At 36.3% G+C, this 25,905-nt stretch overlaps 1 protein-coding gene across 2 annotated transcripts in view; it reads right to left on the reverse strand.

The window, feature by feature from the left end:
* The window catches only part of ADGRA1 (adhesion G protein-coupled receptor A1), a 238,991-nt gene that overhangs the window by 164,130 nt on the left and 48,956 nt on the right, over positions 1-25,905 (reverse strand). The window contains exon 1 of one of the 2 annotated variants that reach the window (XM_072340011.1): positions 4,547-4,626. The exons of the other annotated variant lie outside the window; for it this stretch is intronic. Coding sequence (XP_072196112.1) covers positions 4,547-4,620 — 74 coding nt within the window. The 5' untranslated portion in view covers positions 4,621-4,626. Of the gene's footprint in view, positions 1-4,546; positions 4,627-25,905 lie in introns of those variants that run through there. 2 annotated transcript variants of the gene reach the window in all.

The raw sequence follows: 25,905 nt of genomic DNA on the forward strand, positions 1-25,905 counted from the left end.
CTGTGTAGAGTACAAAAAAGTTAGGAACTATAAAAAGGTAAAAAAAAAAAAAAAAAAAAAAAAAAAAAAAAAAAAAAAAAGGTTCTCAAAGAGTATGAGCCTCAATTTTAGTATAAGATTTAAACGTTGTCTCTTGGCAAGATACTAGAAGTAACCCATTTCTTCCTGTGATTTATTTCCCAATGCTATAATTCGATTGCATCTTCAGCGTGTGAGTTCCTTTCAGATGTAACACTGCAATTCACCTAGAGCTGCCACATTTAGTCAACATTCAGATTAAGCTTTTATTCTTGATATACTAACAGGTTGAGGAAGTATCAGTCTTCTACAAACTCACAGTCTAAAATCACATGGCTGGAAATGAATAAATAATGTATTCTACAACACTGACAAATCTGTCCCTTTGCAAATGAATAAAATACGAAGATGATAACCAGAGCAACTTCAGCATTTGAATCAATAAGATTTGAACTGGAAGTATAATGTTCTTTTGGCACACAAACTCATTTCCAGGAACAAGGACAGCAAAACATTTATGTTTACCATACAGAAGACTCCAGAAGGTCTCATTCAGGTCTGGAGCTCTTTTGCGCTTTGCTAGCAGTTTTTTCCCCCTCTATTCTGGATACACACACACATATATACACATAGAATGACATATATACGGACATAAGTTCACTCACATATAATCATTTGCAGGATCAGACACAGATGTTACGGTTCCTGCACTGAAGAGATCAAAACAATATTCACAAGAGTTTTGTCATTGACCTTTATAAGATCAGAATGAAGTTGTAGAAGTGTTTGAAATACAGGAATACAAAGTAGCAGCTGAAAGAAAACTTAAATAAAACAAGGTTTAAACAAACAACAACTATTCAGATTGCTTTGATGAGGTTCAATTTAAGCTACTTCTATAAACAGCAAGCATTTGGCTGGGCACAAACTCGTCACAATACTGATTCAACTAAAAATTTCCTTCCCAACCAATCTGCTGCTTCTTTCTTAGGCAACATATTTATGATGCTACTACTTAAGGGTCTGTACAAGATTTATAGGCTACCACAGTGTAAGTTCTTGCCAACAACATCTTAATCATGTTCAGTAAAATGGAGAATGTGCCATGTATGTTTATTGCTACAGCCATCTTTCCTTTTAATTAATCAAACATGGCTAATATGATTCACTGGGAAAACAAAATATTCACAGAAGCTCTACAAGACAGTAATTATTGGAGAAGTATCAGAAATTTTCAGCTTTCCCAATAGCAGAAAAAGCCAGACCCATTCCTGAAAATAATAATAAGAACCTGGCATAGACCAACACTGCTGGTATTTATAAATATCCACAGTGTTACCCAGAAAACAGATACCTACTGTAGAATGTATTAAGATCCTTAGTCCAGCTGGTCTTTTTTTTTTTTTTTTTTTCTTTTTTTTAACTTTAAACATTTCCAAAAATATAAAGCATTTTTAATGGATTTCAATGGTGTCTTTCTTCTTTTACACAAAATCACTCAGACGAAGGATGTTTTCTTAAAAACAATCTGCTATCTAGGTCCACCCTCCCAGGCATGTCCCTTGGAGCCGTTCCCAAACTATCTCCAAAGCACCAGTGTTTCAGCAACTGGAATGACAACTTCTTTTTAATTGTTTGAGATCCTGCAGGCTTCTATCTGAGAACAAAGCATGCACATAAAGCACATTCTGTGGCCATGATTCAAGTTCTTTTGAGAATAAATGATATACTGAAACAATGCTAAGTTATATAAAGTAGTCTATCTGACAGTGGATGCTCAGCACTGCAGCAAATCATAGCCAAGTTTGTTTCCCACCCATACAACTGAAGGTACAAGAAATACAATAAAACTTACATAAAGCAACTTTTTCATTATGCAAAAACTAAAGCCTTTGGTGGAATTTTGAAGAGGCTTCACTATGAAGGAGAAAAGATTAATTATGTTTAATAATGGACAAATAAAACAATGAGTCCAAGAGAAAAGTCTATTTGATAGTTGGTAGCGATACATTTTAATACTGCAAGAACAAGGGAGTATCTAATGAAGTTCAAAAGCAATACATTTAAAGCTGTCAGAGAAAGTACTTTAACAGAATATGTAATTAACCTACTGTCTCATTACTGAAACATATCATTGAGGTCAAGAGCTTAGCAGGATTCACCAAAAGAATTAGGAAATACATGCCTAATGAGGACATTTACATACACATCAGACAGGATTTCTGAGGGCACAGTATAAAACAAGAAAGTTTCTTTTATGTGCTTATGCTTTAATTTCCTTTCTTAAGGATTTGATAATTGCATGACACATCTGAGCTGAAGTCCTGCCTCAACAACATGTGTAACAGAGTCACCAACTTCAGTAAAATACTCAACTTTGTCACTGGCAAGGGGTGAAATATTAGAGAAATTGTACACATAATCTGATTTAGGGTAAAATGATCTAAATTTCTCCAGTCAAACAACTAAGAGCCATAACACAAATAAGTCCTGAGCACTAACTCATAACTACATCACTAACTGCATAACTACATGCAATTCTGTTAGTAAATTACAGAATCAAGCTAAGCAAATACCTCCTGTTTACCTCTTGTAAGTTCTTATATCTATAAATCTATTCTTCTTTTTTTTTTTTTTTTTTAATGCTTTTTATTTTTTTAAATAAGCCAAATGGCACAGACTTAACGTAAACTTGGTGATAAATGATTCTGTAATTTAAAGCAAGGGCTTGGGCTGCAGTTGCTCCCCCCCCCCCCCTCACCCTCAGAGTTGGCATGCATTTCCCAGGCAATATAGAGTACATCACATTTATTAAATTAGGCCTTGGGCTTTCAGGAGACTTTACAAAAGGTTATGTTTGTAATCTTCAGTGTTTATTTTACTATGAAACCAACACATTCAGCAATAAGTCAGATTTATTGTGAAAATAAACACATTAGAACCTTATAAATAGCTGTTAGAAACGTTCCGTATGGTCTGCCAAAAGCCCCAAATGATTGGTTCATGAACTTTTACTCTCTATGCTCTAATGGCTTGAAAAAATTGTTTATTTTTGACTGGTTATGAATAGATGAGGATTATATTTCATCTACAGCCTCCATTAAAGGATCAGGATTTAGAAAACTTCTTCCAAACTTAAGAAACTCACATTAAAAAAATAAACTGTTGACAGCAGAAATACATAATGGAAAGGCAAAATGGAGTGTTATTTTAAAGCTGCATTTATACAGTGAGTTTCTCAATTTGTCTGAGTGTATCCCCCTAAAAATAAATAAATCAGTGGTCAAAGACATTGCAAAAGTTTAATGGTTTTATGTCTGTATCAACTGTTGCAGCACAAGTAGCAGCACAGAACTATCACCTTCATCAAGAAGATTCTCATGCTGCCTTATACCTGCAGTGCATATGCTTTACCAAGAGTAGGATCCTATAGGAGACCAGATGCACATCCAGCTGAATGTGATCCCTGTACCCTTTGGTATGCAATGGCTTAGTATTGTTTTCTTATTCAACACTAGATAAATCCATTACTCAATGCCTTTTTTTTTTTTTTTTTTTTTGAAAGAAACAGGAGAGAAGGAGAACAGCTGAGAGGCAATTAGGCAGGAGGACACAGGACAGAGAGGGGCCACCACTGTCCAGTGTGGAGCAAACACTTGAGTCTGGCACTTCCCTAACTTTAGACAAATACCTCATTGGTTTTAATTACCAAAACTGTTTGTCTTTGCATGCATAGCTAAATGCTTTCTGCACTGGATTAGTTCAACAAGAAACATCTCCAAATCAGTTACAGTTACAAATGAGAAAATACCCCCTTCCATTTTTTGAAAACACATGTAGGACTCTCATGTCACCCAATATCCATCAGAAATTAGACAGCATTCCGAATACTGAAAAAAATCATGCATCGTAATTCCTCTTAAGTGAGCAGAATAACCTCCTCTTAAGGTCTGGTGGTGTTTCCCCCACACACACTCCATTTAGTTACTTCTACGTGCTACAGCAGATGCACCACATTTTGTGTTAGTTTCTGCTTGAATGAATAATGGAGACATGAGCACTTGTATAAACACAGAGAGGTATTTAATGAACATATTGTACATACTAAAGAGGCTACTTTCTGCTGGAAAAGTGTGGAACACATTCTTCCAAGTGCATGAAAATCCCATATTAATGATGTATGAGTTTTCTATGAACTGGGACAGGAATTAACTGTCAAATGTATTTAAAACACTGACTCAAACCTGATAATTGCTCCTTTCAACATTATTAAAAAAAAAAAAGTCCAACCCATACAGAAAACAGAAGATGTCTAAAATGCTGTTATTATTTTTGCATGGTTTTTCATTAGAGATCATTTGTTTGTATTTCTATTTTGAAAACTCAAGCCTGCTGATCCCCGATGAGTTTGCTCCTTTAGAGCTGCAATTTGTTTTATTGTATTTTCATTCATTTTCATCCTCTTCACGAGCAACAGTAACATTTACAAAACCAAAAGCAGACAGAGAAGCTGGAAACTCATATTTACAGTACATTTATAGCACTTGGCACGTTAGTCTCCGTTTTCTGAAAGATATTATTAGATTTGTCAGTGAGCGTCATGCTGCTTTTCCAGGACTCTGTGGGTTCTATCTATGAAGGCAAGTGCTGAAGCTTTAAATGCCTTGTTGTGCTCAAGCCTTAAGAGAAGCATTGGGTTCCTACACAGTAGGAGTACAAGAATTCACAGATGGGACGAGACTAGAAGTCCATCCAGCCAATAATCCTGAATCCAGCTGTTGCCAGTAGTGGACACAATAAGTGCTTACGAGGAACGGATACTGAGGGAAGCCTCCCTTGTGTACACTCCCAGCTTTGACCTGGATGTACCACATCTATTTCATCATCATTTAGTCATCCAGAGGAGACAGCAGCATGCCCTTCATACAGGGATTACACAGTGCACATGCTGACACGGTGAAATAGAGATGGCAGATGCAATGGGAGGTCACTGTGACTTTTCCCATAGTTACTGGCCATCAGAAGCACAGCAGCAAGAACAGAAGATAAGAATAACACTGACTCACTGAGACAGTCACTAGAACATTAAACCATACTGTGAAGCTCTGTGAAGAACTTCTCCAACCCTTGAAAACCAGGTTCATACCTGGAGGCTGTACCAATTTTGAAGGAGGAATTTTTTTGCAGCTTGCTAGAATGGACAACCAAAAGCATGGTGGTTAGCTTTTGGGGTGAAAACAACTTGCAGATTTCAACCCTGGTGAAAGGCAAATAAAACCTAGAATTCACAGCTAGCTCTTCCCAACTGCATAAAGACAAGTGGGAACAGCCTTCAGTAGCAGAGGGTAAGTCCAGCTGGATATTAAGAAACATTTCTTCTCTAAAAGAGCAGTGATGCATTGGCACAGACTGCCCAGAGAGGTGGGGGGGGGGGGGGGGGGAGGAGTCACCATCCCCGTAGGCGTTCAATAAAAACATAGACATGGCACTGAGTATCATGGCTAGTGGGCAGTAATGGTGGACACTTGGCCTGGACAGTCCCTAAGGTCTTTTTCAGCTTTAATACTTCTATGAAATTCTTCCAAAGTTTACTCCCATATAGACCACATTTTTTTGTTAATCAGAAATGATACCACTATTACATAAAATTTCCCTTGCTCTAGGCTGTGGGGAAGGTACTTCCCCCATTCACAGACTGTAAATCCACAGCTTTTCCCAAAGGAAAAGCATTGATAGTGACGTTCTTTGCACTCTAGTTTAGGAAATCCACATCTATTTTCAACATGTAAAATCCCAGCTGTTACCAACCATCCAAATATCCTTCTCAGCCACACACTTAGTATCTTTTCTGTGGACTTTATCAAATCCCAACATTGAAGTTTTCCATCATCAAATTAAACAATTATTGATCTCTCAGTAAAACTAAGTATCCAACTAAGTCTCTGTATTTCATTTTTAAGTCTCCAAAGTAAATAGTTAGAAAGAAAATTGTAGATTTTGTTTGTAAACTGTTGGATGGATATCCCCAAACCATTTGCATATATCATTAAGAAAGCACCATCAAAAACATTAGAATATACGACTGAATATAAATGAAACTACAAAAAAAAAAAAAAAAAAAAAAAAAAAAAAAAAAAAAAAAAGAGAGAGAGAGAGAGAAATAAATATAAAATATGTGGACTTCTATTTAGGATGATAAACTATTAATTAGTAGCTTGGAAAAACAGTTCAGCAAGGTCATTTGTCTTCCCTATCTCTACTGAAAATATTATATGAATATTCTAAACTAAGTTGCAAACTCATGTAAGATATGCCAGAAGTGAAAAATACATATCTTTAGACAGAGGAACTATAAATAAATGAGGTGGCTGCTGCACTCAACTATGACTCTTAAAATACAGGTTTAGATCAAGTTTGTCTTCTCTCAAAGTCTGTTCAGATTCATCTGTTCAAGGAAATCTCACAAAATGAAAATTTTCTTGTACTTCAAAAAGACAGACTAAAGTTAGTAGAATGGTTATCTCTTTGAATTACTGTATCCTTTTCGATGTGCTTACATGACAAAAACACAGCTTGGTAACAACTTATCCTTACCTAATACAACACATTGATGAGCAAGTGCAATCAGAAACCCCAGTACAGCAGCACTCCCTGCAGGACTTCACTTATGCCAGAGTTTTCTGTTTCCTTCTAATCCTATTAGTCATTATTTTCCACAAACACTTGAGTATTTGTTTCAAAATGCACAAATATGACATATATAAATTGTAGCCCTGTAACAGTTACTCCTGTGACCTAGAAAGAGAAGCAAAGAAGTTAATCATGAAATTAAAGGGCAGGAAACGCTCCTCGTTAAATTCACGATTCTGTTGGAAATAATAAGCTTCAGTGCTTCCATCCAGCAGCAGCAAAGTCTAGGAAAAAACTGCTGGAGGCCAGTTAATCAAAGTTATGAAGGGACAACATGACCTTTTATTTTCCAAGTATTGAATTTCCTTTTTTTTTTTTTTTTTTTTTAATCAAATAATAATTCTACTATACACAACTATATATAAAAAATTGGTCAATTGTACATACTTTATCATAAATAGGAGAGCAGTAGAAATACACTAGATTTTATATTATGGTCCTTCATAGACAATTATGGGCTCTCATCTGAGAGTGAAAGACCATCATCATTAACTGAATCCAATTTCACATTGATTAAATTGATCCTATTAAAATAAAACTACTGGCACAAAAGACAACTTTCATTTTTTCTTTCCAGTCAGCCATGCAGGAAAGAAAAGGAGACGCAATCAACTTCTCTTTCAATCAATAAAACCTTTAAATGGCACACGTTGTATTCCTTCACTGACAGTGCTCTCTGAGGAACCATTCTGCAGAGACCAAAAGCCAGTAGTTTTTCTCTACCACATATAACTTTATGCCTCTTCCCTGTACCATCCTCTTTGACCTCACTACCAACAGCAATTTCCATACACACACAGAATCACACACACACGTGAAATTGTGAATTTGCTTGAAACTTTACCATAAATAAGATAAAATAGTAGACTTCCAGTGGTCCAGGAACATCACAACAGATTTTGAACTTTAGCTTGGTATGAGAGAACAAGGGTTACATGTTGATAGACAAGAGACTACTATATCAACATCTTTACATTGCCAGCATCTCAGTTGTATGAGCTCAGCAATCCTAAGTCAGGCACTTTTAACAGTAACTCTACTGCATCTGAAGTATTAGCAAGCAACAGATAAGGAATGTGTCCAGACCAGAATGTGGTCTACTCAGCTGCTCCCTTTAGTGGCTCTGCCTAGGGAAGTACAATTTAAGGCTTGGACTCCTTTTCCAGAATATTATGTGACAGTGCTGTACATCTGAGTCATCTAAAATGAACACCGGCCAAAGTGAAGCATACTCCCCACAGCACTTCCAAGAACCAATGACTTGAAACAAAAGTCTACACTATGAAACAAACAGAATAGGTCTATACATGCACAACTACTAATTGAATATCTCCTGATTTTACTTAAAGAGCTTACTGGGCTATTCTAGATTTTAGAAATAAAAATTTACTCAGCAATATGAAATACTGAAATACATCCACTGAATACTTAGTGGATTTTTCCACAGTGTAACTACCAAAAAGTACCTAAACTATTCAAAGTATTGTGGTTCCAGGCATTTTTTGCAGGCTTGCATAAAAGAGAGGGTTACACCCTGCAGACCTCTGAAATTTGCACAGATGTTCTTTACTTTTTTTTTTTTTTTTTTTTTTTTTTTCTCTCCATTGAATCAGGCCATGCCTATTACTTAGTAAAGAAGATAATTTAAGAGTGTATTTTCATGCCTTAATCGCATTAGCTGAGTTCCAAATGAATTGTTACCTTTAGGCACTTCTTTTAGTCACAGATATCAGAGTTGTTCGGCTTTTGTTTTTTTGCATTCCTTTTTAAAAAATAAAATAAAAAAATTAGGATCCAATCCTTCATATCAAAATAATTATTAAAACAAAATATGAAGTAGTGATATTAAGGATTTTCTATAAATACATTTAAATCGGGACAAGTTTGGTCTAAAACTTTAAGCATGTGACACAGTGGATGTATGGCATCTCTAATCTATTGCCTGGTATTGTTATAAGTATCCTGACATATATGTCACTGTTATAGATACTTACAGACACTGTTACTATTATTTAACTGCATGCTGTTTCTTTGCTTTTAGGTGGACTTTAAAATCTTCCCTATTCGTGTACACTTTAACAGTGAAGTTGTTATACAATATTTTTTTGTCATAAAAACTCCACACTTTTAGACAATGATGGCATTTATTTGTTCCTCTGAAAACTTACACAGGGCACAGAGTTAACCAACACATTTAGGACTCCAATATGACTATTAATCAAAAGTGTACAGTGGTAAAGGTTTCACCATCAGCTCCAGCTGCAGCTGAACAGACATCTGTGCTAATCACTGCAGGAAACAACTGTGCCCTCCATCTTGACCTTTTTATCTGTACTGTTTTAATAGAAGGAAAAAAAATACTACTCAACTTTTGAGTTTATTAAATAATTAAGGCAAATTTCTTCTTTTGAGGTGTGTGTTTCCAATCTTTGGTAGTAGGAAAGTTGGCATTTAATTTTCTTTTAGATTTTAAAAAGCAACAAATATAAAGTATGCTGCATAAACTGCTTAAGAGTATACACCTTCGTATCACCTGAAGTTAAAAGTGCTACAAGGTATTAAAGCCAAAATGCAGAAAACAAGCATCTGGAAGGCTGCACGTAGGGAAAACAGCTCTCTAGCTGTTCAGTTTGTCTTAAGGAGCAAATCCTTCTGGAGGAGAAGGTAAATATGTATTACCCAGGCGGCTTCAGTTTGCCAACTATTCATGAGTTAAATCAATGAGATGACAGAAGTCTGAACCACAGTCAAAAAATGGCAGTTCTATAGCCTGTATTGCTCTATACTGCTATATGGGATCATGAATTTATATCTGCCATTACTAGGGAAATCAGATACAAAGTTGACACCAGTGATAAAGGCCAGGAAATACAAATCGGTCTAGCAGACCATCTGTCATCTTTTCCATATTATGTAGCATCAAGAATTGTTTCCCTCAGTTTTCCTTCCTTACTTGAATATCCTACATACATACACAATTTCCTGCCCTCCAATCTAAAATTTTGACAGACAATGGAAAATGTGACATCAACAATATCAGGAAATAATTTGTCGCCAAGCTATTGTAAGTTCTGTATAGCTGCTGAAAGAAAATAAAAAAATCAGGTCTGTTATATGTGCAGTGATACCTGTTCTCACAGCAAATACATGAGATGCAGTGCCACATCTCAGGTTTGTTTCCTCAAAATACATCTCTCTAGCTGAATGCAGAAAACTTTGTTAAAATTTACTTTAAAAAGACAAAGAGGAAAACAGAAGGCACAAAAAAATCACCAATTATTTTAGCCTGATAGCAGCACAATCCAGAATATTCATTTCTCCAAAGCTTTCAGGTGTCTATGAATGCACATAACAGATGTGACACTTCAGGGACATGCTGTACCCAGTACTGTTTTCCTTGTACTGAGGTCAGCATTTGCCCAAAAACCCGGCCCAATGGCTTTACTGCACACACAGAGACCAAAAGCACAGCACACACCCCTAGGTGGGCATTTGCTACAGTTCTTAGATCCATACTCTATTTTTGTCTGATGCTTTCTAGAAAGTATAGAGCCACGCACTGTGGCTGTAGCATTGCTTCTACTGTGCTCGCACTGAGACTTCTGGTGCTTTTAAAGTTTCCTATAGAGCTATACTGCTCCAAAGTCTGACATCTGTGGTAATGGCATTTGACATAACAATGAAAATAACCATACCATAGTCAGTAATACTCTGCTATAAATCAAAATAAAATACTGAGTTTTACATACTGAAAAGGAAAAGATCAATTCTTACAGTTCATGTTGACACTGACTTTAATTTTCATAGCAATGACAAAAAATATGGTATTATAAACTAACCGTTGCATTGTCTTCCCCTACGGCATCCTTTACAGTTTAAAATGACTAATTACAAAAAATACACTACTTACAATACACTACATAAACCACAAATAAACTGGTATCAGGAGCATGTGCCTATCCAAGACTTTCACTGGATAGCTCACCACCCATCTCCACTGTTTTACCAATGCTTGTGCATACACAGCTCACACAGAAAACCACCCTCAGTCCTGTTCCTTAACTAATAACCCACTTGCTCCCCTCAGTGTTGCATTAACTGAGGAAAAATTATAGTCAAACTTGAATGAAAGTTTAAGGCTAACAGTGACCTTGGATAAATCAGCTGAAATAATTAAGGGAATACTGCAAACATATTTAAACTTTTAGTCTTGAAATCTGCGTTAACTCACAGGCAGGAAAATCTGCAAAGTTGCATATAGTTTTTTCACGATACACTGAAAAGTATATCCCAAATGAAAAAAAAGAAAGGCAAATGCAAAATAATTTAAAAGTAAATTGATGCTTGGTCTCAGTCAGAGATTTCCTGAGCAAGTAGCCTTTAGAAATGAAAGACTCGCTATCAAGCAACACGATCGCTAAGAAAAGATGAGTTTTAACAAGTTCCTATTCAGTATATCCTCATTCCCTATCCAATAAATATCCATCTGACAAATGCGGGTCAACAAATTCAGTAGTTTCTTTAATCCAGGATAAGGGAAACTACATTGTTTATGGATAATAACTGAGATAACACATAGGCTAATACAGAGAAACCCAACGCCATCAAGTTATCAAGTCTTTGCTACTCAGATGTCTTTGCAGTGTCCTTCTTAGGATTCTTGCTTTCAGAAATACTGAAGAGCCAACATATAGTTCTGTACTCATCCCCAGGTGTGTTTACTTTGCTGTCACTCCCCTAAAAATATATTCCTTCATTGCTGAGTGCTGCCAGTTCAGCAGAGATCTAGCGCACATGTTGAGCTCAAATTTTGCACCATACAAAACCATTACACTCCATCAAGCCCGTATACATATATGCACACACTGCTCTCCCTAAAGAAATACACAGTGCAAAACTAACCTGGAATTCAGGTTATTTGCTTATACGTAAACAAAGTGTCAATATTTAAGGAGATCATCTTCAAAGATTAGCAAAATACACTACTGGCATCTCAAATAAGGAAACAGGAGTTTAATTGAGAAAAATCTCATGAAAACAGTTAAAATGTGAAGAACAAAAGAAACAACTTTTTTTTAACTACATAGATGTCCATAGTGTTCATTTGCAGTAGTACTTTCCAGAAATCCAGAGAACAAAGTATACCTTTCATGTGAAAAGTACTTTGTCACACATAAGACCCCACTCCAGTGGGCAGGCTGATGGTGACAATGTCACACAGCTTCATTACAGTAGTGCTGAAACAATTCGCAGGAAACAATACTTGGTGCCCTCTCTTCCCACCCCTTCCCCATTCAGACCTTTTAAAACATCAGTCATTTTCCTTATACTGGCTTTTTTCCTAAGTAGAGGCAGTTTTCTCATGGGATAGAAGTATATCAACATGGAAAAAATATGTATATTTCTTTAGGGAATAGGTTGCTGGGTTTGTTTTTCCCCTTAGCACCAAGATAACATGAGAGATTTGGGGAAACAAGCGTAAAATTATATTTGTTTTCCCAAATAAAATACTACTAATGATATATTAACTTATATAACCAAGATTGTCTCGCTGAGCTTTCCAATTATATATTTGAAGTATTCTTTGAGATTGACATCATTAATATCAATGAAAATTAATGAGAATTCCACGATGTTCTTTAGTGCATTAAAAGAATAATATCCTCTGAGAAAATTATTAAGCAAAACCTATATTTAGCAGTAATATAAAAGAAATCCACTATAAAAATACAGGCAATTCAATGGTTCTTATTATTAGTGGAAGTTCAGTTATTTCATTTTCTTTTAAAGGTATTGCAAAAAAAGGTGAGGTATTGATTTTTTTTATTTGTTAATGTGGTAACTATAGCTCTGATTTGGAATCTGTGATCCTAGGAGAGTTGGCTATAGCTAGAACACAATGAGCAAAAGAACGGATGCTATACAACGCTTCAGTGAATAATGCTTCTCAGTGGTTTGAACACTGCTGGTGAGGAAGAATCTTTCAGCAACTTTAACTAAAACCAAATCTGAGTTACATTCATCACTGTGTTAATGACTATAGGGGAACAGCCCCATGCTTGTTCTGGTCTAAGGTTCTGCCTTAAGACTTTTTCCCTTTCTGTCTTTCCTAACGAAAGATTCCTAAAGAAAGATTCCTTTTTCCATTACTTCCAGATTAAATTTGACAAGTAAAAATACCAGAATACTGACTGAAAGATCCCAAAGTATAAGTTACATCCAAAGAGGCAACATCAACATAATGTGAAGTAAGACTAGCAGATTTTCCTCACTTTCCAACTGTAAAACCCTTGGTCTGTAATTGGGCACTTTCCCTCCTGGGACTTCAATACCAAGGTGAGTGCATTTGGTGGTACAAGAGCTGGCTGGGAGCACAAAGAAAGTACTCACACACTTCTCCGCACTGCATTCCCATGTGCTTCCTCATCTGCATTCTTTTGCGAGTCTGCATACATAGCTGGCTAGGACTAATTTAAAATTCTTCACTTAGACAACACATTCTTGCCTGAGTGATGCACAGCTGCTTCAGAATATTTTGCACGAGGCTGGTTTTGCTTACAAGCAAACATCTTCCCTAGTATCTGCTATAAATTAGCTTAGGAGTGTAAATAAAGGAAGTTTTATTTAATTGCAATATGGTTTCCTTGTGAGAAAAATCTCACCAAAAAGAAACATTAGCCCAACAACTATACTACTTTGATTATATGTACTTCTGGAAATTTTATTTGCAAGTTAACAATGAGAAGCAGTCCTTGCCAGTGGAAACCTTGCTTCTGTTCAGAAGTGGTAGACAGATAGACAAACATGGCCTACATGGTCTGGTATCTACAGACATTAATGTATAATATGTTAATATATGGCAATTACACTAAGAATTCTATTAATCATATCTCATGATTAATTAGGTCAAGCTGGAGCACCTGATGGAGCTGCAGGTGTCCCTGTTCACTGCAGGGGAGTTGGACCAGATGGCCTTAAAGAGTCCCTTCCAACTCAAATGAGTCTATGATAATGAATATTACTGTAATACGTGTAACTATAAGTTTTAGTCAGATGTTCTTAGCATTCATATTATCAAAACTCAGGTGATTAACTTTAGAAAACATACTTATTTGCAATCTTTTGAACAGTTAAATAGCTACTTGAGCAGAAAAATACGTAACTTCCTGCTACACCAGGTATTTGAATTCACAAATTCCTGATTTTTCTTTCCTTGAATTCAGAGTACCACAACCACTCTTTAACAAATAAAAATAAATAGGAAAAAGATCAAAAACATTCGAGCAATTAGTTAAGACACAATCTTACTTCAAATTTCCACCTTATATAACTTCATTGTAAAATGAACATACGCACAGATGAGAAACTATTTAGGTCAGTTGACTGTCCAAATACATTTTCTGCAGAGACAACAAAAATGCTCAATATCATCCAAATTAATAGTTATGAGCCACACCGCTATCGCACTAACAGAAAACTAAATCAGATTTAAAGCCACCCACCAAGCTGAAAATATTTAGAATTACAACTGTAGCACACTATAACGAAGGATTTCACAAGCCTTACATCCTCACTGCGGACAGTTTTTACATTAAACATTTGATGATGTGAGAAAAACAGAACACGCTGTCTGTGTGAAAACCTTCAGTCTAGCAGAGCAACAAAAATAAATATTTCACTGACAAACTCTCAAACCTGTAAGTGAGGCTACTTCTATTACTGATACAGTATGTGCTTTATCTCCTGGGTGGCCAAAAATGTACTATGCAAAGGAAAATGAAGTATCATCAAAAGAAAGACTATCTCATTGCTTTGTGTTGCACTACTTGGAACACTAGGCCTTCCCTGAAAATCTGGGTTGTATTTCCATACCTTGTAAAACACTCTGCATACAACCCAGCACAACACGCCCTAAGAGGTTCTGTTACACACCAAACTCTTTGGTGTTTCAAATCATTTAGAAGGCCCTACCAACACATAACAGGTTTCCACAGACAGCAGCAGCTGCATGGCCTGGTGTTGTTGCAACTATTAACCTCCGTTACAATCCTATGGCTGAATTAAGTTGTCTGCCAGCAATTCCAGCTGGCATAATACATTACTATGTGTTATCATGCTGCTTAGCTATGGTCAGCGTAGTGACATGCTGAGCTCCATGTGTTCATCCTCTTTTCACAGATAAAGCTTAAATCCTGGAACTTCATGCAAAGTACTGATTTCTTTAAGTCATAGCCAAATCCAAGCCTTATCAGTTCTAGTCATATATACATTTAATCAAAATAAATGTCTAAAGAAATGAATTGCATCTCTCCACACTGGGGTATCGTACATGACTAGACTGAGAAGGACAGTCACAGCTAAATGGCCCGCTGGAGACAAATAAAGTTGCACATCTTTATATTGCCCAGTTTTTAGATTGTTGTAAGGGCTAAGACAGCCTATGGGAGATTAGTGCAAATTCAGCATAAAGTCCTGCAAGCTATTTTTGGATGGCACCTAATCTTCATCCTGCAAAGCATTATCCTTTCCCAAGGGGCATTCAAATAAACATTTGCAGGATTTCAGGAACAACATAATTTGGTACAAGATGAGCAAATAAGTAAAGCAGCAAAGGATGCTACTTTGTTAATGCCCACCCTTTTAAAGTGAAGGTCCTTTACCAGCTTGGTTATCAATACTTAAGTGGTTTCAGTCCCAAAACCAAAAAAGCAAAATAGTCAGACAAATGTTCAGAAGCAGTTACTTGTGCATACACTCAGTTTCTTCACTTGACTGAAAGCCTGTCTTTAACGTTCTTCACAGAAGGTTCAATGAGACAGGCTGCAATTTATTACTGCTATCTGAACCCCACACAATCAGATGACAGTAACAAGCACAGTCTGTTTCTTCCCTGTTATCATTTAATAGATATCTACTCCACCAGAAATGGGAGACAATTTAAAGGGCACATTCATACACTGTATTTCTCTGAATATCACCTTTACTTCTAACAAATTACATTTGAAACAGCATACAGCTATGACAAAAAAGAATTCAGAATCTGATTTTAAGAACAGCAATGTACGAGCAATTCCATCACAGTTCATTTTGAGACACAGGAAATACTTCAGAGTGGTATCTTGACAAACAACTTGTTAGTTCAGAGACAACCATTCCTAGTCCTTTCCAGAGGCAAAAACAAGTTAATGATTGGTTTGGATGCATGTTTGTTTTGTTTTCGTTGTTGCTGTTTTGTGGTTTGTTTGTTTTTTTTTAATTTCACTACAAGCACTATTATATTAATGTTTACATTGAGACTCCTACTTAGAAAAATAAAATACAGAAAACATATCATGGATTTCAAAGTGCATTACATTTTCACTATCCAGTTTCTTTTCAATCAACAGAACTATATTTTAAGATTAACAGCTATTTGAAATGCAGACAGTGAAGCAAAGACAACCTTCCTGAGCAAAGCAAATGAATGAAAAAATGAGACTGTATACAGTTCTACTGTTATTGATTGCATTCACCACATAGCTCTGAAAAACAAGATAACCCTTTCATTGATGTTATACTAACTCATCATTAAGCTACACCCAGTATGTCGTGTGATTTTGCTGCAAGACTTGCTTTTCCCTCCCATGCTATTTTTAATGGCATTGATCTTTATTATTTACAACACTGCACCAATCCATCGATGCCAGCATCCATAGCTGAGCACAGAACCAAGAGGAAGCATCTCTTTCGCTGCCATTTCACTACTGCTTGAGATGGGACCTTACAGTCTCGCTGCTTTTGTCCTTTTTCATCCCCTCTTTAATTACAGCCACACCTATAACAAAACCTTATAACATTACTGACTAACCTGATCACTTCTGCACTTTTCTGCCATCACAGTCATTCTTTGAGTTGTTCCTTAAATCGTATCAAAAGTTCAGAGAACAAAAGAGAAACAAACTCTTTATTTCTTTCCTGCAATCAAAATGAGCTTTGAAATGTCTTTGGTTTTGTCATGTGGGGCTTTTTTGAGAAGGAAGAAGGTGATGTCTTTCAATCTGCTTGCATGAGAGTCTTTCCCAAGCAAGCAAAATGTGTAAGGAATGCAGAACAGAGCCCTTGAGGTATTTGGGGGGATGGTGAGGAAAACAAAATTAGAAGTGACTGAGGTGCCTCTGTTAAAACTATCTACTTTGTACGCACATACGAACATTTGCTCATTAAACTTTCATAAGGACTTTATAGTTTTAATGCACATGTGGCCAGTGTTACAGTTCAATAGCCAGAACTCTCAAAAATAAAAGGAAAAAAGATGAGAAGAGATACCTTGCTGTTTTGTTTCTTGTTTGTTTTTTTTAACTGGTTCCCTTCCCAGAGGAAACAGAAACTTGCATTTTACAGACCAAAAAACAGCTACTGCAAAACTCTGCCTTTTTAAGAAAGGCCTGAACAGATGAAAAACAAATCAATTTGTCTGCTGTAGCCCATATTCACAACCGCTGCCCATTTTCTGCATCTGAATTTCTGCATTATTCTTGACCCAGTGAAGAATGAAGCCACATCCCCCCGTCACTGCTTTTTTTTCTAAAATCTCCTACCTGTCTGTGAGGAACACCCTGAACAGCTTCCTGCCTGTGAACGACAGTAAGGTATGCAAATAGAGAAGGACTACTAAGGAAGAGAAATGTATCCTCCCAATATCAAACTGCACACCTGCACACAGGAAGCTCAACACTGGACTTCCGTAGGTCAGCATATGACAGGGATGACTTCAGCAGTATCTATCCACAACTACTACAGTTTAAGAACACACTGATCTTTTCCTTTATGATTACTTTTATGATGCAGGTTTTACTCTAATTCTCCTACCATCCTTTGAATTTCAAAGGCAGAGATTTCTCTTTAAAGGTAGTCATAACAGTCAAGCCTCACAGGCTCCATGAACACTGCCAATCACCCATCCTGCTACTTTATTTTCACTGGAAAAGAGAAACACTTCCACTGCCCTTCCCCTTGTCATTTTGTTCTGCTGTCTAAGTTAGATGCTTGGCTTTTGGGTTCCTTCATTTTTCTTTTTTTAGTGTCATTGTTTAAGTCAGAAGGAATCCTACAAGGCTATCTGGTCCACCTCCTCTGCCATGAACAGGGACACCTACAGCTCCATCAGGTGCTCAGAGAGCCTTCAGCCTGACCTTGGGTGACTCCAGGGACAGGGCATCCACCACCTCTCTGGGCAACCTGCAATGGTGCCTCACCACTCCTATCACATGGAACATTTTGCTTACATCTCCTTTTAGTTTGAAAGTATTTCCATTGGTTAGATCTTGCTAAAGAACCTGTCCCCTATAGAATCACAGAATTGTTCAAGTGCTTTGCCAGAAAGTCATCAGCACCTGGTAAAAAGCACCAACCTCAAGCAGAAGACAGGCAGGCATCAACACACCCTCAGTACTCTCCCTTCTTCCATCTTGATTATTTAACCTCATACTCCATTTCTCCTGCTCAATGTTTTCATCACTTTTTTTAAAAAAATTTAAAAAAAAAAATTGTTTTCACTGGTCATCTTAATGGCAGAGGCCTTAATCACAACCTTAACAATGCTACCTTCTACAAAATCCATCTTCACCTCCCATTTGATTGAGCACATGTGATTTCCTGATGGTTAACATGCCATATGGCATGATACTGTGACAAGATGAATGGGTGAGAAACTCCATGCTGCAAGCAGAACATTCAAATGCCTGATAAAATGGTCAGCCTTCCTATACACTGATTTCCAATTCCATCTAGCTTCCCGTTACAATAAATCCAATGCCATATAACAAAATATTTAGTGTTCTGAGTTTGACTTTCATTTTCCAGAATTATTTGGCAATTCTCTACAACCCAATGTAATTACCTGACTGTTGGCTTCAAGATGACAGAATATTTTTGTAGTGAATGACCACATCTGTACTGTGTCAGGCTTAGTTAGAGATTAATAATGGATACTACTATTCTCCCTACTACTTTTCACATTCAGAATATATTACAGTTATGTTTAGAGTGACAGATTAGATCATATGCTTACTATAATAAATGTCAGCCAGAAAAGCACTCCAACTTAACCGCTAGCAGCATCAAATTTTTGGGAAGGCAGGTAAAACATATGTAGCAAGTAAGCTTATATTAATATAAATCTTTTTGCAATTACACCATGCTGTGTAACTAACTATTCCACAGCACAACGCAAAATCTATTCATATGCTTATGTCCCCATCTAGCATTGGCAAAGACAATGAAGTTGACTTGGATGTTGTAAATAAGAGGAGTTCCATTATAAAACCTGGATTTCAGGGAAAAGGAAAATATCATATTTGATACTTTTCAGTACAAGATATCTGATGCATCGCCACGAAGAAAAATTCAAGGTTCATTATGATTAAATTGTGTAATCTTTGCAAACTTGAAACCATTACTATCTAAGACGTACTAAAAAGCAATGACAAAAACTGATACATCTATAATAAAATTTATTTTCTAGCATCCTAAACTTAATTTTTCTTAATTCATGCTACTAAGATCAGAGGTACTCCCATCACCATCTAGTCTGATTTGCTTATACAAAAGCATGTGCAAAGTTTCTTATTTTCAACAATCACGTGATATTAGATATTCAAATAAGGATTTTTTTATATACAAAAAATGTTTTTTATTAAGTTTGTGTGCCATCTACTTTGCCATTGAAAATCAAAACCATTGATTTACAAATTCTAGCACATACTACTCCGATATGTGCATCTACACAATCAGAATTTTCATACTCTATTCTACAATTAATGAGGTTACAATTTTTCTATCAATGTTTTTCAATCACATACACTATCGTGTTACCATCCAGAGCCCTCTATGCATCTTTGAACTCGGTTTTGGTGTTTTTTTGTTTGTGGGTTGTTTTTGTTTTTTTTAAAGACGTACACAAATGTATCAAGTCACTGTAATAATGACTGTTACTGGAAATATGTGTTGACATATGACACACACAGTACCGAGTGAATGCTGCAGAATCATTCATTTCAATGTTTTATATAAATCTTTACACAAATGTTTAAGGCTTTGCAATTCAGTCAAATGAAAACATATCATTACTAAAATGTGAAGGACCACCTCTGAAGCTCAGACAAATCTCCACTAGATTCCAAGTCTGAATATTTCAAACCTGAATGTAACTGTTGAGAGAGAAGGACAAAAAGCACTATTTTGCATGATTTCTCTAGTTCCTGTCAAAGCCCCTTTTCCATTTCTCCTAAGAATTCAGCTGCTTTTTAACAAATCTCTGTAAGACATTCTCCTCTGGCTTAACCTAAACAGCTACCAAGAGTGATGAAATTATTAGCACTAGAGATTAAAAATACAGAATTAGAACAAATCTGTGCTAAGCTTTTAGAAGAGATTTTTGTACAGAGAAAGTGAAGATTCCAAAATTAAATTTTAAACCTTCTAAACGTACCATTGAGAAACTAAGTCTGCATATTGGAAGATTTTTAAAGAACAGTACTATACTAATAATCTACACAATATGATTTCCAGAACACAGGAAAAGTACGCATTTCTAAATTACATCAGTAGCAATACCAATTTTAGTATGAGTATCTATCATATCCCAAGAATATACAGTATGAGATTCCCTTAATTATTATAAAGATATGTTCAAAACATATTATATACAGTAGAGTAAATCAGATGCTTTTCCTGAAAAAAGGAATTCATGATTCACAGTCATTATACAGCAAAGCAAAGCAGGAATGGATACCCAAATTTATGACTATTCAGAGTATTAAAAAACAAACAAACCCACAATCCAGAAGTAGTACATATAAAAAACTGTTAAGCATACTTATTTTAAGAAAAACACATGCAGATCAAATTATGACAGATGTACCTGTGGCTGATGGAAACTGTGTTATCTCAAGGCTGGACTCATCTCCAGCATCACTTCAGGCATAGATTTTTGTTCAGGTTAAAATAAACAATACTTTTTTAGAATTACTGATCAGCTTTGAAAGTATGTTCTAACAAGAGTCACCTGTTTCTTCAACAATATGAATAAGAAACAAACAGGAAGGACAAATATTGAAGGACACGTAAAAGTTTCAAGCTTATCCAAAGAGTTGCCTTCCTCCGCAAGGAGCAGTAAGCTCTAAGCACTTCCATTGCCTCTGTCTCTGAGAGGAGGAGGGAGCAAACAGTTGGGCATAAAACAGTTATCTATGGCAGTGCCACACTTCGTGTTTCAATCAACACCTTCCTCAAACATTTCTTTTTTTCTTTGATATTTTTAGGAAAGAAGAGAATAAGCAGTAAAACAGGAAACCTTTAATTCTCTAAAGTCAGGTAGGGTAAATTGAAATGGGAATGCCTAGGCTAATATAATTTTTAAAAGTAAACTTTAGAAGTCCCTTGTTCTCAGCAATTATATATGCAAATAAACTATTAGGAAAAAGCAGATGAATACACCAGAGAACAAAGCTGACACATCCCCAGACATAACACAGAAAACTTCGGGAATAGCTGGCGTGCCAAAGAAGAAATGCCAGTTAAGAACAAAAAAAATGGCCTTGACTTTCAGCATTCTGGGCTGTTACTGGCTTGCTGGGTAATTGGCTGATTGACTGTACAGCTAACTTTCTGGGTGAGCACTAAAGCAGGCTGCCTGACTTCCTTCAGGCTCTCAGCTTACAAATTAGCACTGATATTATACATACATGCACATACATTCTTTACTATTTTCTTTGAATCCACACTCATTCTGTCACTCAGAGAAGCCAGGAACATCAATGGGAAATTAACAGTAATCACATATAGAATAAATATTACCAAAGTGTCATCAGTAATCTCATATTTAGCTAACCTGAATTCATCCTAGCAAGTGATGCAAACAGTGCACTCACGTGCATCTGTGTGGTAGAAATTCATGATGTTTTGTTCTAGTCTTAGTAGCAGGACACTGGCTTGTGAGCAATGAAGCTAGAGGTAATATTATCAAGATAATTATGCATCTAAAATAATTGTTTCCAAAGTTAAGATCAATACAAGTTGGCCAGGTATGCTGCTATCTCTGCATTAAAACAAGAAATTGAAAGTTTTGGTTCATCCTGCAAATAGATTGCTCCTTCTACATTGGGCTATTGTTACAGCTCTACAGTAAAATCTGTAAGCCAGTATAAAAGGTTCTTTCACTTATTCTCAAGGCTGAGGATGCAATACCTCGCATGATCCTGTCCGCCTTCTGCTGGCTCACCACACCTCATTAGAGTTGGTTTTTCATATATTCTCTATCTATCATTTTTTAAATGTTCTTTAACTACGCAGTGACTTAAATCAGTCATCAGAAACGCTTTGGTTTCAGGAAGTTTTCTTCATGGAAGTCTAACTGTGGAACACCAAATGCTGTTTACCATTCCCAGATATCTTAGAAGACTTAAGTTTCACACAAATCCAGATGAGGAAAACAGTATCCATATCTGCTTGTATAAGACTAATTTAACAAAAAAAAAAAAACAACAAAAAACAAAAAACAAAAAAACAAATGGGACTTCATAGTGTACCACCAGTAACTTCACTACAAACTTACAGCCTCTGAAACATGCAAGCATTAAAATAAATAATCACACAGTTAATTCACTACAGTTTATCAGAAACCCTACAGATTTATTCTGTCAAAGCTCAGCCATCACACCAAATGTTTGAAGAAAGATATTTGGTGGGTTTGCTCAGCAAAAGAAAGTGTGTCAGACCGTGTGCTCGCACATTTCATAAGCTGAAGTAACAACAGTGCTGACAACGACATGCTTGTAGGGGCTTTTGCATATGTTGGCATAGGCCCAGAGTCCTGAAGAGTTCATGCTCTGATTGCTGGCATGTGCTTCACTTCACAAGCTCAGTAGACTTATGTGGTAAATTACAGCATTATGTTCTTTGTAGACCTCATCCAGAGAGATGGCTTCACTTCTCAATTTGAAGCTACCCTTCTTCCTAGAATGCTTGCTAACAAAATGGCTCCTCAGCCTCACATCAGCTTAGTGTTTGTGAGAAACACAGGCAATTCCTATGAAAGAGGAGAGCATTAGGGAACTGCATCTCCATAGCATGAGGTGAGTAAAGACAAGGGCTACCAAGAGGCATTAGGCAGGCATAACTTGGCATAATTCATTCACATAAGAACAAGACTTCATTGTTTCAGTGAGGAACTTTCACACTACAATGTTTCAGTGGATGTAGGTAAAATGAGCCAAAACTAAGAGATAGTACTGGACTTCATGCACATTTACAGATCTGTTTAAATAATTATGCAGATATTTAATGCGAGAATAAACTAGCTGTCTTGGTATGTAAATAAGTAGTCAGAACAATGCAAGGACAAAAATACAGTAACCAATAATAATTGTTTTTTAAATGATCTCACAGGGATCACACGCTTAAGAAATGAATATTACACTTGGGGAAAAAAAAAATTAAAAAAAAAAAAAAAAAATAATCAGAGAAGCACTGGGAATTACCACAGGGCAGAGACTTAAAATTAGGAAATTTAGAGCATACATCCCATTAGCACAGTGACCCAAAACTGAGGTGGAAAGACCAGAAATTTCATTATGTCAATATGAGTGAAAGAAGAAAGCTTGTATAAAGATCATTTCCACATGTGCTGTTACTAACCCATCCCAAACAGACAGGTGCCTTCTGACATTTCACATGGATCCTCCACTCTTCTGATAATATTTAGGATTTTAACATACTACTTCCTTTACTTAAGGCTAAATGGTTTTCCTTTCATTATCACTACTTAACATAAATTAGGACAAGGTGAGTAGAAAAAGTAGGAAATGGATAAATGAAGGAGAAACTATGTCAAAACTATTAGCTAAGGTGAATTTCCTCCTCTAACAGTAAGAGAATACATGAGCAGACAGGTGTATGAAACCAGGGAGCAGCTGCTGTGGAGTAACAGAGCCAACAGGAAAAAGGTAAATAAATGAGACATCTATTTTTGCTTCAGAAGAAAAACCATTTCATTTGATTTACATAAACTACTAAGCGCTCATTACATAGCTCTACCTACACACCTGAACACATGGAAATCAAGAGACAAAGCCTTCTAGTTTACTCTGTCTCTACGCAGACAACAGTTCCAATAAATAAATAAAGTTTGATTTACCAAATTTACAATTTTAGAGACAGCAGTAAGAAAAACTTCTCCCATTCAGGGAGCTTCAGCATTCAGAGAAAACAGAAAAATAAGGAGGAAAGTAGAAATCAATTCAGTGTCCCCAGTAGGGAGCTTTCAGGTTTCCTAGGGTTTAAATGACAGTTTGGTCAGCAGCATTACACAAGACCAGAGAAAGCAGCTTTAGACAGATCTCCTAAGCCCTAATATCCCAATGAATTTCAAGAGAGTATTTGCTACATGTGGGTACTCAAGAATGGTTTTTCCTTGTATTCAGCTGCACATGAGCTTAACAGTATGAGTGTAACTTTCAGATGCTAAACCAAGATCAAATTTTTCGTGTCTGGGTATTCAATGAATGGGACACAAATCCACTTGCTAGCCTATTAAAAAATAATATATCAACTGAATATAAAATAAATGAGATAAGAATATCACCTTTAGATATATTTTAGGCTTCATGCCCATAAATATAAACACTTCATGGTTACTCGTGATGTCATTGAGATTATCCTAGTTTTCATTTGTTTTGCCAAGGAAAGTAAATATTACAGTATTGTTTATTAGTGGTGAACACCACAGGGAGAAAGGAATTTGTTTAAATTAAAAGGATAACAGTCCTGTAAAATAACGTAGGTAAAAGTAGGCCATTATGTAGATTTAAAATTCACATTAAAAGCATGAAGTAATGCAAAAGTTCAGCTAACACAGGAGGAAAAATAAATAAATAAATAAATAAATAAAAATATGGAGCAGCCCTTAAGTTATTTGCTCAAAACACTGCTTGAAGCTACTATAGAAGGAATTCTGCCTGGGTGGGGTTTGCTGAAGTTAGAAAACACAATCATTACATCAATCTTTGCAACTTTACCACAGAAACCCCTTGACCCTGCAGGGTTCAGCAGCAATACGTTACTTTTTGCTTGAGCAGGACATGGCTCCTTTTTTGTTAAAATGCCAAAATAAGGCCAAGAGAGAAAGTGTTGCATGTTATGTGCCAGCAACCTGAACTGGTGACACACTGAAAAAATGTTGCCCATGTTGCCACACTTGTGGTCAAAGGATCTGGCAGGTTTGGACTGATAAGGATTTAAGTGTTCCAATGGCAAGGAAACAAAAAGAAAATTGAAAGGAAAAAATATATATATAAAAAAAATGACATGATGACTTCATCATCCCTGACATTATAATTTTAAGAGACATTATTTTGAACTGACATTTCAGAGTTCTTAGTGGAGTGCTGGAAAGCAATTAACGGCATGGTTAGTTTATGGCATGCACGACAGTGGGGAGCAATGAACAAATTTTCTTATCCCTGGAAACAGCCTGGCTGCAACCCATTCTGCTCTCACATTCCTAAATATTTTTGTGAGCTCACATAACTCTGTACAGTCAGAAAGCTTAATACAGTAGTTAAACTTCACTCAGCTGGGAGAATTGTCCCTCCTGAGGCACCAGCACTTCTCACAAATACCTACAAGCAATTAATGGTACAATGGGGGAAAAGCTATCAAACGCTCAACTTAGCTGCTGACACAGTACAGAAAACACTGCTTTGTTCTGAACACAATGTACTTTAAAATACTCATTTCAGCTGAAATGCATGTCTTTAAGGTCTTTTAGAAAGCATTAACTTGCTTTGCATTGAAACAAATGTGAATATTGAACATAAAAAAATAGAACACTTGCTGACAATAACAAACGCACCCTGTGTTTGGGGAACATACATAATGGTAAAAGTTTCTTTCATAGGCCAGTAATTACAGCACTGTAGCACAAGCATTACAGCTATGGTGAGGGGTCATGCTTTTTAATAATTCCCCCCCCCCAAGGTACATACAACTAAAATCATTTTTCCTGATGTAGCATCTTCCAGATTTTTTCATAGAAACTGTTATGAAGAGTTTCAAGCTGCCCCTCTGGCAGTTTTCCGGGTTATAAAAGCATGATAAAAACATTTTATTTATGCTTCGACAAGTTACTTGCATTATGCTAACTCAAGTGGCTTATTTTTT

Source organism: Excalfactoria chinensis, chromosome 6, assembly GCF_039878825.1.
Source record: "Excalfactoria chinensis isolate bCotChi1 chromosome 6, bCotChi1.hap2, whole genome shotgun sequence".
NCBI lineage: Eukaryota > Metazoa > Chordata > Aves > Galliformes > Phasianidae > Excalfactoria > Excalfactoria chinensis.